The sequence below is a fragment of the Colias croceus genome, chromosome 11, assembly GCF_905220415.1.
Source record: "Colias croceus chromosome 11, ilColCroc2.1".
Lineage (NCBI taxonomy): Eukaryota > Metazoa > Arthropoda > Insecta > Lepidoptera > Pieridae > Colias > Colias croceus.
In genome coordinates, this window is record NC_059547.1 from 7772056 (window position 1) to 7785973 (window position 13918).

General features: G+C 36.5%; 1 protein-coding gene across 3 annotated transcripts; it reads right to left on the reverse strand.

Moving 5' to 3' along the window:
* Positions 1-120: 120 nt before the first annotated feature.
* LOC123695614 (eukaryotic translation initiation factor 3 subunit D) lies at positions 121-6986 on the reverse strand. 3 transcript variants are annotated; one of them, XM_045641517.1, is made up of 11 exons: positions 6668-6986; positions 6345-6535; positions 5815-5971; positions 5177-5286; positions 4468-4606; positions 4049-4209; positions 2984-3115; positions 1835-2041; positions 1294-1416; positions 1059-1131; positions 121-370 (listed from the first exon to the last, which is right to left on the reverse strand). In XM_045641517.1, exons 1-11 carry the CDS (start codon positions 6858-6860, stop codon positions 210-212), a joined length of 1647 nt encoding a protein of 548 aa, XP_045497473.1. In that variant the 5' UTR covers positions 6861-6986; the 3' UTR covers positions 121-209. The 3 variants fall into 3 exon arrangements, 2 of the variants coding, with proteins under 2 accessions (XP_045497473.1, XP_045497474.1); XM_045641518.1 differs by lacking the exon at positions 1059-1131 and having other exon boundaries at positions 1221-1416; XR_006751953.1 differs by having other exon boundaries at positions 294-370; positions 1059-1416.
* Positions 6987-13918: the final 6932 nt, after the last annotated feature.

Below are 13918 nucleotides of genomic sequence, written 5' to 3' on the forward strand. Positions count from 1 at the left end.
ATTAAAAACAGACACTCCAATTTTATTATTGGTAAAGATTGTGCTCATAGTACAGAGCTTTACTACCAAAACTGCGTTGGACACGTGATCAACTAAACAAACGTAAATAAAAAACGCACACTGTGACCGAAACGATTTATTATCCAGAATAAAAATATGTAATACATAATACAACGTATTTATTGGCGACTACAGAGTTGAAGTTAATATTAAATTCTCTTCGAGTTCCCGTACGAGTACAGAGGGGCGAAGGGTGTGTCGGCGGGTTCGTCGCCGCTCTCTTCTGACGCGTCAGACTCGAACGTGTTGTCCGGAATGTCGTACAGACGGATCAGAGGCTTGTTCGGGTCCTTCATTATCAGATATTTGCCTGGAAAATTACATACAGTATACATATCAGATAAAGACTTTTAATACGTTTTTATTAGCTTTACCTGAATATAACCGACTCCTCTAGACTCGATTTTGAACTACTTAAAACGGACAGATTTAATTCTTACTCTGACCATTTATCAAGGATCAGTGAAAATACAACCATTTCATGAGTTTAAGCGTGTTTTTCATTTTTACCTATAATTATTATCTTGTTAATGAATGATCTATAATATTATATAGCTAATAAAGGAATAAAACAACGTACACACCTGCGCAGATCTTGCTTATTTTCTATTTTGGTAACTCAAACAGTAATTTTTATTATTTAATTGACGTTACTGAGTGTATGCCAAAATATATAAATAGATGCTATCATATATTGTATGCTAAAGGTTGCATTATGAAGGCAACAAGTTAGATATACAAAATACTTGACTGTGAAACATAATAAAAGAACAACCTGTAAAAAGAAGAAAATAAGCAAGCAACTTTATGACGCCGGAGGTGGGGACACACTCACTATGCATTTGATCATGTGATCTGGACATTTAAACATTTTCATGATACATCTCTATGACATATCAATGAAATAGCACAGTATGCTAACTCGTGCGGCTTGAACTGCTGCGTGCCGCGAGTTGGACATTGCCATGGAACGTTCTAGAACATTCTCGAACACTCACCGTCCTTCTGCTTCATGCATATGTCGATGATGCAGCGGAGGATGCCCCACGCGTTGTCCATGGACAGGTTGATCTGCGCCGCGAACTCGTGCGGTTTGAACTGCTGCGTGCCGCGAGTTGGACATTGCCATGGAACGTTCTAGAACATTCTCGAACACTCACCGTCCTTCTGCTTCATGCATATGTCGATGATGCAGCGGAGGATGCCCCACGCGTTGTCCATGGACAGGTTGATCTGCGCCGCGAACTCGTGCGGCTTGAACTGCTGCGTGCCGAGTATCACGTGCCGCGAGTTGTCGCGCACTTGGATACGGGACACGTAACCGAACTTGATCTGGTCCGAGCCGGCGAGCAGCGCCTGCAATTATACAAGACATTATACAATACAGTTTAGGATTTTTTTAACGGATTTTCACCGCACTCTACGGATTTATGGTACTCATTCCCATGATTCGGGCTTTAAAAAATGCCAGATTTGTAGAAAGCTTAATAAATTATATATTATTATTTATTACTATACAATTCAGAATTTTTTTAACAGATTTTAAACGTACTCTACGTATATATGTAACTCATTCCGAGGATAAGAAGGCTTAATAAATTTCTAGAAAGCTTATTAAATTATATAATAACACTATCAAGCAAGAATAGGGACGGACAGACAACGAAAGCGAATTTGTTTTATACCATGCATTGATTCATTGTAATTACCACCTTATTTAGCAGTAATGTTCAAAGTCTGTCTCTGTGAGTCTAGTATTAAAAAAAAATCCTACCTGAACGGTCCACTTAGCGAGCTTGCACGAGTTGTTTCTCAGCTCGTTAGCGAGTACAGCACCACGCTGTGTGTCGAGCTTCTGCCGCCATTCCACGCCATTAGCGAGCTTGGAGTCCCACTCGTTGAGCGCCTTGATCGTCAGGAACTGGGTCTCGTTCTGCGGCCCTTGCAGCACTGCATCGTGCTCGCAACGGGCTACTAGTACCTGGAGAATTAGAAGATTTTAGACCCAATTTCCATGGCATGCTAAGTCAATGACAGTGTAGTACAGTGATAACTGACGGATAATCTACGCAGATATCCTATTAATATTATAAACTAGCGGTCCGCCCCGGCTTCGCCCGTGGTACATATTCACGTTTTCTCTACATAAGAACCATCCTCGTACTTCAAGGAATATAATAAAAAAATTATTTAATTAGTTCATTAATTATTAGTTCTAAAGTTATGCGCTTACCAATGCATTTTGGGATTCATTTTTATATTATAGATGCGAAAGTTTATAGGTTAGTTTGTTACTCCTTCACGCTATAACTGATGAACCGATTTTCATGAAACACACACATATATTAACTTGGATTAACACATTGAAAACGAGGGCGAAGCCGCGGGCGGAATGCTAGCTTAGCTAATTACATATGGGAAGGCTGAAAATTTTAGTTATGGAAATAATTGGTGTGCGCTAAAATCAGCCCCTAAAAAATAAAAATTTATGTAGATCGGCCAAATGTCTGTTCAATCAATAAATAAATTAAAACTAATTTAATTTGAAATTTAGTTAAATAGCATTCAAATGCTTAACACGAGTCAGGATTCGAAACTGCATCTTTCACCATACTGGAGTAACGTCTGCCCTCTCAGCCACTTTATTTATAATTACAATTTATATTAAAAAAACAATGAAATTGGTTGTTTGTAAAGTAGGTTTACGATCGAGATGTTAACGAGATAACGTCTTATGATGAGATGAGACGCTCGAGATGAGACGGGAGATCGGTCCGTCTCTCTCTCGTTATACCTGCGATCGCGCTCGTGAGGTTTTGGTGTGACACAAGTTTCTGAACATATCACCCGACTAAAACGATTTTAAAGACGTTATCACGTCAATAAAAATAAAAAACAAAAAGTTTAATTATAATGTACTCACAACACCATTGTTAAGGTTCCACTTGCGGTAGCGGTAGCCGACGGAGGCCACCTCACCTTCCTCCTCCTCAGACACGAACGGGTTTGGCTCCGAGAATTTGAACTTGGGCTCGGTGGGTCCGGACTTCAACACCTGAGAAATTTATTTTATTATTTATTTACATCACATAGAACTTAAATTATCAAATAATAATTAACAATGAATAAAGGAATCACAATTCAATCGCTACTAACTTAAACCAGTAAATAACAGACACAGATTGATCATTCATCATCATCATCATCATCATCATCAGCCCATATACGTTCCCACTGCTGGGACACGGGCCTCCTATGAGGGTACAGGCCATAATCCACCGCGCTGGCCAAGTGCGTGTTGGCGGATGACACATGTCGTCGAACTTTTTAATTCTTCGACATGTCGGTTTCCTCACGATGTTTTCCTTCACCGTTCGAGCAGTGGTGATGTTACAACATGCGCAGATAAATTGAAAAATCAATTTATTTTCTACGCGCTCGCCTGGTCTCAAACCACGGACTTATCGATTCGAAGTCTAAGGTCTCACCACTGAGCCACCACTGCTCTGCTGCTGATTGATCATTAATTCCACAAAATATGCAAATATTAATAACAATTGGGTACTTTTTTAATATTTCACATAAAAAGTGAAGCTTTTGCTGCGTGCATGCCCACTGCACACATTATTCAATTGAAAACTATTATAGCATAAGAATAGAAAAAATTCGATCACGAGGCGGGACTCGAACCCGCATCCTTTCGCGCCATTCCGGGGCGGATGCCTGACCAATTCAGCCACTCGTGACCCGCCAGAGCAATCGAATTTATTCTATTCTTTCAGTTTTATGTGTCTTAGGGACACACCGCGAGCCAAGCATTTGAATGCCATAAAAATGCCACAAAAATATCAATTTCAAACTATTATAGCAGTTCTATTATACATTCCTCATTTGTACAAACACTATATTATAATACTGAACAACATTGAATATGAGTTTACACTAAAAGATCATGATGATGTTATAAATGCACTATAACTAAACATACCTGTTGACTAAAGTTATGGTTGATGAACGTGGCTTCAAGCGCCAAGTTCCTGGGCGAGTTGATGGAGTTGCCATCGTCCGCGGGCGGCTCTATTGACGTCTCGTTGACGGTCAGCAGGTCGAACTCGGTGTTGTCGCGCTTGTCCAGGAACAACTTGTCGCCTGGAGGAAAGTGAATTGTTTTTATCGGTTTACTAGCTTTCAGCCCGCGGCTTCGCCAACACACTTATTTCATATTTGCTAAATAAGAATACTTTGTAATTTTAACTTTTACATGTTTGATTTTGCGAAAATCTATTGTCCTTACGCATGTATAATCCCATAAAAACTCGTTTAAATAGCTTTGTTTTCAAAAATTAACAGAAAAAATACAGACGCGGTCACTTTTTGCATATTACTGTATAGATATGGATAACATACCAATCTTCTCCATAACAATATCCCACGAGTAATTGGAGCGGGTGCAGCACATGATCGTCGCGAGGATGGTGTCGGTGGCATACACCGTGCCCACCGTCTTGCTGAGGCGACGGATCACTGGGTCGTCCGTGGTCGTGACCTGACAATAATAATTATGAATATATAAATAAATAAATAATATTTCAGGACAATTTTCACACACGGCACGAGCTGATCCCATACTGAGCTTTTGTTTGTGTTATGGAAACGAATTGGCTGATAAACATTCATATATAATTTTAAATAAATACTTATACAGACAATCAACACCCAGACACAGAGCAAACATCTATGTTTATCACACAAATATTTGTCCCAGGTGGGAATCAAACCCACAACTTTGGCTTGGAAGGCAGAGTCACTACCAACTAAGCCAACCGGTCAGTTGAATATAATTTTGAACCGGTTGTAAAATCCGATTTTAATATTATATATGTATGCTTTTTCAGGTATGTAATGGTGATTTGAAGAAGGCTGATTGATTTTATCCAAATGCGAAAATTACAATTTTCGTTTCCATTAAACTATATGAAGAAATATATTTCTTATCACCATAAAAATTCTAAAACATGTATATTTTTAAGAATTTTTCTAAATTTGAATCAAAACATCCTTGGTACATAAAACATTTAATGATATAAATTTACACAATATTCAAGATATAACTTACAGTATGGAAAATCCTGTCAATACGCTGCAGCGGCTTTTCGTGTTTCACATTAACACGATCATATGTCTTGTCGTAGTACTCCAAAGTACCACAGCATGCAATGTCTTCACCTATAGATAACAATTATAATTGTCATATAATTAATAAAAAAAGACGTGTGGCACTCGGGGACTGCCGCGGTAAAACTATTGCATAGCATGCCTTCAAGCCACACCCTTGAGCCCGTCGGAGTGGGGAGCGTGAGGTTTTTTCGTTACGGAATTTCTCGATTCGGTCCCCGCGCTCAAAGCCCGTGATAGAAGCTATGCAATAGCTTAAAAATGTACATTGCATTTGTTTTAACATACTTCTGGTACTGTCTTTTATATATTTATATACACAGGTTTATTATGTAAATGTAAACAAAAAAGAGTTCATAAATTGAGAGTTAGAATATTACAAAATTCTTGATATTAATAAAGCTTACATTTTTGCTATATCAGTTAAAGAACTATTTAAAATTTATAGTACGCATTGGAGAAATCCAGTGTGTTGTATTCATTTAAAACAAAATCTTTATAAGAGTTGAGACATTTAACACAAAATCTAACAGATTCATTACTTTTGTATTTGTGTTAGTGAGATTAAAAGAAATTTACCTTCTTTAATTCCCGGCAAAGACAGTTTAGCAAGCCGAGGGAAGTCCATGTCTTCAATGGTCACCCATGTGGGTCGTACAGTGACAGAAGCATCACGGATTTTCATGGGAGCACCACGCTGGCCCCATCTCTTGCCTAGCTTGCGATCTCTTTGTTGCTAAAAAAGTTGCACTTGTTGTTCAATAGATAGTAAACAATAAAATGATGTCTTTTACAGGCATTAACTAACTTTTTGCATAATTTTTGTGGTATTATTTTTTTTTAATTATCAGTATAGATAATGTGAAGTAAAGAAGAAAAAAACTTTAATATGAAACCTAATCTTTAGTAATTTTCAAAAGTGGATGTTAACAATATCATACAATAAAATGGTTGTGCAAAAATGTGCAGTAATCAAGTATCTAAATTATGTGGCAGTTATTCAAAGAATAAATCGATTGAACAATACAATAATGTATTACTTATTTGTAAACAAATATTTTTACAGCTGATTTCAGTATTTCTTTCTTATGATTGGGATAAATCCTTACTTTGCTCAAAGTAGTCATGCCACCAGGAGTACGCGCGCCTCTGGCCCCGCGTCCCCTCTGTCCCCTGGCACGTCCACGCTGATACGGTGGTTTCTGCACTCGCGTAGTATCAACCAGGTGGAATGTACTCTCATCTTCATCGTGGAAGTACGCGTATGACGAACCAGCGCCGAACTGAGACGCATACTTATCTGAAACGACGCAGACGGTAAATCTTTCGTTTCATCAAGAGAGTTACGTTCACTTAGCATAACCTATAAATACGGATGTATTTTATCAATTGCATAAACGTAGTGCACTTAGGAACATAAATCTTTACTTACTCTGGTATTTCTTGTCCTGGACAACAGTCCAGTCACTGATTTTGCCCAATCTATCGCCTTTACTAAACGGCTGATAGGGCATGTCACGGAATTGCTCCGGCATCTCGCAAGGACCCCATCCTGTAGGGTTATCTTGTATTACGGGTGCAACAAACCGTATCGGCTCCTCGGCCGGTAATACGTGCTCTGACATCACGACTTTTAGTAAAACAATTTGGTATAATTGTTATTTTCATCTACAAATAAACTAAATCTGGCTGTGGCAGTGATGCCACACGACACTTTACGCGTGAAAGGAAAGAACAGACACAGATTATGTCATTCGAATTTCGATGTCATGTTCTTGTCAAGTCAGAATTTTAACAGGGTTGCTATAACAAAATTATTAAGCTAATATTTTTTTTTATGATAATTATATTTTTATATTTTAGCAACACTATAACATTTTTATTACAATTCGTATATGAACAATGTGAAAAGAAAACCTTTCAGGATTATTTTAAGCGATTTATTTCCAATATTTTCTGATTAACGTACGTTTCTATAAACAAAAAGACGAGTGGCACTCGGGGACTGCCACAAGGCGCTTTTTGCGTCGTGCATCGTGTATGCAGTATGACATTGAGTATGACCTTGGCGGGACGTACAGCCTAATGGACCGTGAATAAGGCGCTTTAAATTACATAGCATCTTATCATGCCTTCAAGCCACACCTCCGTGCCTGTCAGAGTGGGGAGCGTGAGGTTTTTTCGTTACAAAATTTCTAGATTCTGTCCCCACGCTCAAGGCCCGCGAAAGAAGCTATGCAATAACTTAAAATCTCCATAATCTTCAGAAATCAGACTTCATGGGTGGAAAAAGTCGCTTGAGAGTAGGTACTGAGACTGACGTACTGACAATACTCGAGTAAACAGCTGATTTATTATTATTTTATCTGTGTACAATGAGTAATGACATTTATTACTTGCTCTGTGGTGCGAACTGCGAGACAGAAAACTTCAAAGTTCAAAGTTTAAAATGTGATTCAAATTTGAAATTTGTTTTGAGTTGTAAGTGAAACAAATATACCTAATTTTATTAATCTCTGTTGTGATCCAATAATTAATAACAAGAATTTATGAAATATGGAAGAATTCGATGATGAATACAATCATAGCTTAGGACGATTTTATTTAAGTTTTTTTATAAAGTACAAGTATTTTCATTTTATAGTATTAGCAAATGAGTAGGTTAAAATATAAGTTTTAGTCTGCTTTTGCTTAAGTAAGCAGTATACAGTTTAAATTTATTTGAGATATTATTTATGTGTTATAATATATTTATTTTTTAATGATAGAATGTACCTATCTATTAAATTATATAAAACACAGAAGAGAAAGGAACCTATATAGTACCTATATAATAATATGTAGAGTCCTAGGTAACCTAACTAATAAAAGATCAACAAAACAAAAGCTAAAAAAAGTCTGTTACCTACTGGACTTTTATAAGAAAAATGCCTTATAGTGGTTGAAAATGGGAATAGGAAATTTGTTTTTGAGAATTACAGCAAACACTTAGAATAAAAATGTAATGTAAATTGTGTGCATGTTCTGTTAATGGCAAATAAAAAATATTAAAGATTTACATTATGTATTTGCACATTTGGAGGAGAGAAATGCACATATAAGATATGATTCTTATTTAATAAAATATAGCCTGTTACATCACGCATAATTTAGTTTTCTTTGATGAAACCATTTTTAGTGTATAATAACAGATAGCTTTGGAGCTTAGCTAATGATCAAAATGAAATGCTTAAAATAATGTAGGTGATAATATCCAAGTTCTCATTTAAGTACCTACTAATGTTTAAAGCATTGAAATATTTTGGTAGGCACAAGTCACACATACAATGACACTATTCATACACACTTATAAACTTGCATAGGAGAAATTAAATCTAGGAAATTAATCTATAGGGAAGGAGACATAAAAAAGAAAGATAAAAAAAAGAGGTAAGAGTCAATGTTTGCTGATCAGAGAAAGGAATTTGAATTTATGCATATCGCACACTTAAAACATAAGTGGCACTATACAAAAAAATTCATTTTTGAGTTAAGTACCTATGCAGTCAAAAGGCATAAAACGAAACGCTCCTAACGCAAAGATCCCGGTAGGTAGCTCTAATGCGTCAAATTTTTGCTAGATGTCGCTAGTGTCACTTATGAATTTGTCACAATTTGTCCGGTCGGTAATTGATAAACCGGCACTATGCCATTTCGCGTCAAGTCTCCGGTGGGAATCCTTGTCGAGGTGAGTCCAAAACTGGCACTTCGTGTAAAGTGCCACTTATTTAATTAATTTGCTTTCGAATATTTATAGTGACTAAATGCATAAGTGGCAGTTTGAATATAATGCCAGTTATTTAATAAGTTTAGTGTGGATTTTGTTTTTATACGAATTCAATAACGGGCATTTTCTTTAAAGAGCCATTTAATCAATAAATATGCTTTTAAATTTTCGCTGTGCGCAATTACATTAGTGTCAGCATGTCTGGTTCATTACATACAAAACAGGATTAATGCCATCCGACTACCAATAGATGCCGCTAAGTGTATCATTTTAACCAGCAAAAAATAAAATTAGATTTAATTGCAATTTCATTGCTTTTTATAATTTTTTACATACTTTTGTAAATGGAACCTACCTATTTAATTTCATTTTCGCTCGATTTTAACTAATTTTACAGAAAAGTTTATATTCAAAACAACGCCATCTCATGAAACTACTATAAACAAGTTATTCTCCTCCGATTTGGCGATGCTAAACGAATAATAGATGGCACTACAGACTTTTTACGTTACTTTTCACGTTTTTAACACAGACTAATAATAATATCACAGACCACAGACTAATAATAATATACTACGTTTTTAATACATAGTCTCATTGCCTTTGCCACCTATAAAAATATTGTAAATGGGTTAAAGCCGTTATTAATTATTACAAACTGCGTTCCTGTAGCGGCCTATATTAGTCACATTTAATTATATATAAATTATAAATAAATATTAAAGGACAATATTACACAAATCGACCTAGTCCCACAGTAATCTCAATTAAGGCTTATGTCGTGGGTACTAGACGACGATAAATATAATATCACAGACTAATAATAATATACTACGTATACAAATAATAAAATATTTTATAAATACATATATAGATAACACCCAGACCCAAAAACAAATAATCAAGAACATCACACAAATATTTGCCCTGACCGGGGATCGAACCCGGGACCGTCGCGTCGGCTCAGTAGGCAGTTACTTTACAACTGCGCCAACCGCGTCGTTAAGAATATCAAGAAATCATCATTAATGATAATAAATCGAAACTAAAGTTAAATACCTACCTACGTCATCTTGTTTTATTTTCTAAATAATCCTATCAGATTACCTTTATATGAAGTATGAACCAAAAAGTTTTGAGATTTAAACCGTAGAAAAGGTTTTGAATGATCCTTTGCGTTTTTTTTCTTTATGCGCCTAAAATTAAATATTTCGACATCGATTCCCATAAGAATGAAGTATTTTTAACAGACTACAAAAAAAAGGAGGAGGTTATCAATTCGGCCGGTATATTTTTTTTTTATGTATGTACACCGATTACTCCGAGGTTTCTGAACCGATTTACGTGATTCTTTTTTTGTTCGATGCGGGATGGTGTCGAATTGGTCCCATAAAAATTTTATTCGGATAGGCCCAGTAGTTTTTATTTTATGAGCATTTTTGTCTGTAGGTATTTGTAAATTTTGCAAGTGCAAGTTTGAAGTCGGTTGTTTTTAACGCAGTTATCACTTGTCCCGTTATAAAAAGTAGCCTATGTTCATCAGGTAGGTATAATTTTTGCTTCGAATGATGAAAGAATTTTTCAAATCAGTCCAGTAGTTTCGGATCCTATCCAATACAAACAAACAAACAATCAAATCATTTCTGTTTTGTAGATAAATACGAAAGTTACTCCGTCATAGTAGGACAAAATAGTGGGACCACGAGAAAATAGGTATTCCAGCACGCGTCTGAACCGACTTTGACGGAAATTTCGATATATGTACATACCTACGTTGAAAAAGGACATCTCAATTTTGTTGCATAAATAGGATTCAAGGGGTAGGAACAGGCATTGAATAAGGCACACGGTTGAAGCCGCAGAATGAAAGTTGGTAATTTATAAGATTAATTATTTATTGTAAAATAAACTACTTCATTTTACTTAAACATATTCTATTTATCATTCATTGACTTATCATAAACTTTTGAGTCTAGTACCTAGTTAAGTACCTATTATGTGAAAATTTTGAAAAAAATGTTTTCTTTAGGAAATTATTAGCATTAATTGATTACCTTGTCTTGTCATTAATTTATTTACCTACTTGGTAATAATCGGTCGAACACTTGTTTAAAGTTTATTTTCCTTGTCCTTTCCAGGTAATCTAAATTATTAAATTTTTACGGCGTTTGGACTAAGTTGTCTTAAATTTAATGTATTATATATAATTTAAGTGTTTAAAGTCTATTTTCCTAGGCTAAAATGCCTAACGATTGTAGTTGCCGTGTGGTAATAAGTGAACTCTTATGCTATATTCAGTGTAAGATTGATGTAATTGACGAAGTCAGTTTGCTTCAAATTTGTGAGGGCCAGTTTACCGAAGAAGAAATTGACAGTGCAAGGGCGATTTTAACAGATAACTCGCTCACCCGTCGTGGAGTACGAAAAGGTGACAACAAAAATAAAAGAAACCTGCAAGATATTGTAAAAATCCTCAAAGAAACTGATCCAGCGACTCTGCCTGTTTTCGTTGCCCGCAACATTAATAGACTTCCACCCGTAACATTTGATCACGTGGATGTAACCAGCCTCCTAAAGGACATAGTCCTCCTAAAAAAGGAGATCATTCACATCAAAAGTGATTGTGCGAAACAATCGGACGTCGATTCACTACGTAAAGAGATAAATCAACACATTGAACGCTCGAAACTTCCAACTACCAACGTGAGCGGGGAGCGGCCTGAGGGGGACGAGGTGCATCACTTGCCGGTGGCGCAGGCGCAGCGCGCCGCGGCCGCCGCTGCCGTGCCCGCTCCACTCAGTCAGATAAGGAGTGCTACGAGTAACGACGTGTGTATGACTAGGAAGCGTTTAGCGGGACGAACAGCTGATTCGTTACGCGCGCCTAACTGTGTAACTAATAAGCAAGAGGGTTTAATAAAGGAAAGCTCTGATAGGGATTTTGTACCGGTCACATATAAAAAGAAAAAAAAACAGGAACAGGGAGGGTCGTGCTGTAGTTCAGGAACAAGATTCTATTATCCAAGCCGCACCGAGAACCTTCTGTTTGTACGTTTCTCGCTTAGATATATCGTCAACTAACGATAAGCTCGCAGACTACATCAAATCAAAAGGTGAAAGCGCGGTGTCTATTGAACGTATTGAACCGTATAAAGAAACCTCTTTTGCTTCCTTTAAGGTAACAATTTTGTCTCATAAAAAGAATACGTTTTTAAATTCCGACTTTTGGCCGATTGGCATTGTTTTTAGACCTTATTGGCTTAAGAATAATAGTACATAATTAGAATATAATTTTAAAGCTATATAAAACGTTATTCAAATCAAAATGAAATTTGTTAGTTTCAATTGTCAATCACTTAAAAGGAGCATTGATCAAGTAAGATCATTATGCGATGAATATGATGTAATAGCGTTACAAGAAACCTGGCTACTGCCCCACGAGCTTCCTTTGTTATCTAACATACATCCTGATTTTTCAGCGCACGGTACCTCCGCAGTAGATACGTCTGCGGGGATTTTAATCGGTAGACCTTATGGGGGCGTAGCCTTGCTTTGGAGAGCCTCTCTGTTTTATAATGTTGATGTTTTTACATGTAATGACTCACGAGTATGCGCCATTAAGTTTCAACATAATGGTTACTGTCATATGTATTTTTCGGTTTATATGCCTCAAAATAATATTGTAATTTTGCCTTATTTTACTGATATTTTAGGCTCAATACATAGTTTAATTGAAAGTAACTCTGTTAATGTGGCTGTTGTATTGGGAGATTACAATGCGAATTTAAATACTTTATTTAACAATGAATTAATTGATTTTTGTGCTGATCACAATCTTATATGTGCAGATATGTGTTTTCTAAAGAATTTGGATAATGTTTTTACTTATGTTAGTTACTCACACGGTTCATGTAGTTGGCTTGATCATTGCATCGTCACCCCGCTCGCGTGGACGGCTTTAACTAATGTTTACATAATTAAAGATGTATTTTGGTCGGATCACAGGCCCTTAGTACTAGAATTAGACTTCGATATAATTGCTGTAAAGAGGTGCTCTGTTCTCGCGAACGGGTCTTTGAACCGAGTTGTTTGGGGTAGGAGAAGCAGTTACGAGGTTGAGACCTATAGATCATTATGTAATAAGTATTTGTCTGCTCTTGACTGGAATCGTTTGCGTTCGCTCGCTAGGTGTAATCCATGTTCGTGTCATGTGCATAAGGATAGTTTGGAACTTATTTACAATGAATTCGTAATGTCGTTGCAATCGGCCGCTGTGGAGGCGCGTTCTCGACACAGGTATAAGGGGAATAAAGGGTGTCCTAAGAAAACACCTGGATGGAATCAATTTGTAAAATCGGCTCATGATGATGCTAGACGCTGTTTGATGAATTGGTTTGAGGCTGGATCTCCTCATTCTGGTGCGCTTTATGATAGCATGAAAAAGAGTAGGTCGGTTTTTAAGGGACGGTTAAAATGGTGCCAGAACAATAAAGAAAAGATATTACTAGATAAAATAAGTAGTACTTGTAGAGAAAAACAGTTTTGTAAGTTCTGGGAGCAAGCGGGTAAATTAACGAATACTAAGATTGGAACACCATTTTCAATTGATGGTGAATCAGATAAACAAAAAATTACGGATATTTTTAAAAGTAAATTTATGCTTGGTTCTACTAGTCACACGCTTCTCAATGCGAATAGAAATAGCAATAGTATTGACGATTCCTTTTCTTATTTATCGGACCTATCTTCTATTCATATAGATGAAAAAACAGTTTACGACACGCTTAGAAAAATGCATTTGGGTAAATCTTGTGGTCATGATCACATTGCCGTAGAACATTTACGTTTCGGTGGTCCTTGGGTGGTAGTCTTTTTATCAGTTTTCATAAACGCCTGTATAAAACACGCATATTTGCC

Excerpts from the sequence above, each read along its gene's own strand:
- LOC123695614 (XM_045641517.1), bottom strand. The coding sequence starts at position 6,860 with ATGTCAGAGCACGTATTACCGGCCGAGGAGCCGATACGGTTTGTTGCA. Across the intron at positions 5,972-6,344 it reads GCATGACTACTTTGAGCAAA|CAACAAAGAGATCGCAAGCT; the intron begins GTAAGGATTTAT and ends CAACTTTTTTAG. Across the intron at positions 1,417-1,834 it reads TCGCTAAGTGGACCGTTCAG|GCGCTGCTCGCCGGCTCGGA; the intron begins GTAGGATTTTTT and ends GTATAATTGCAG.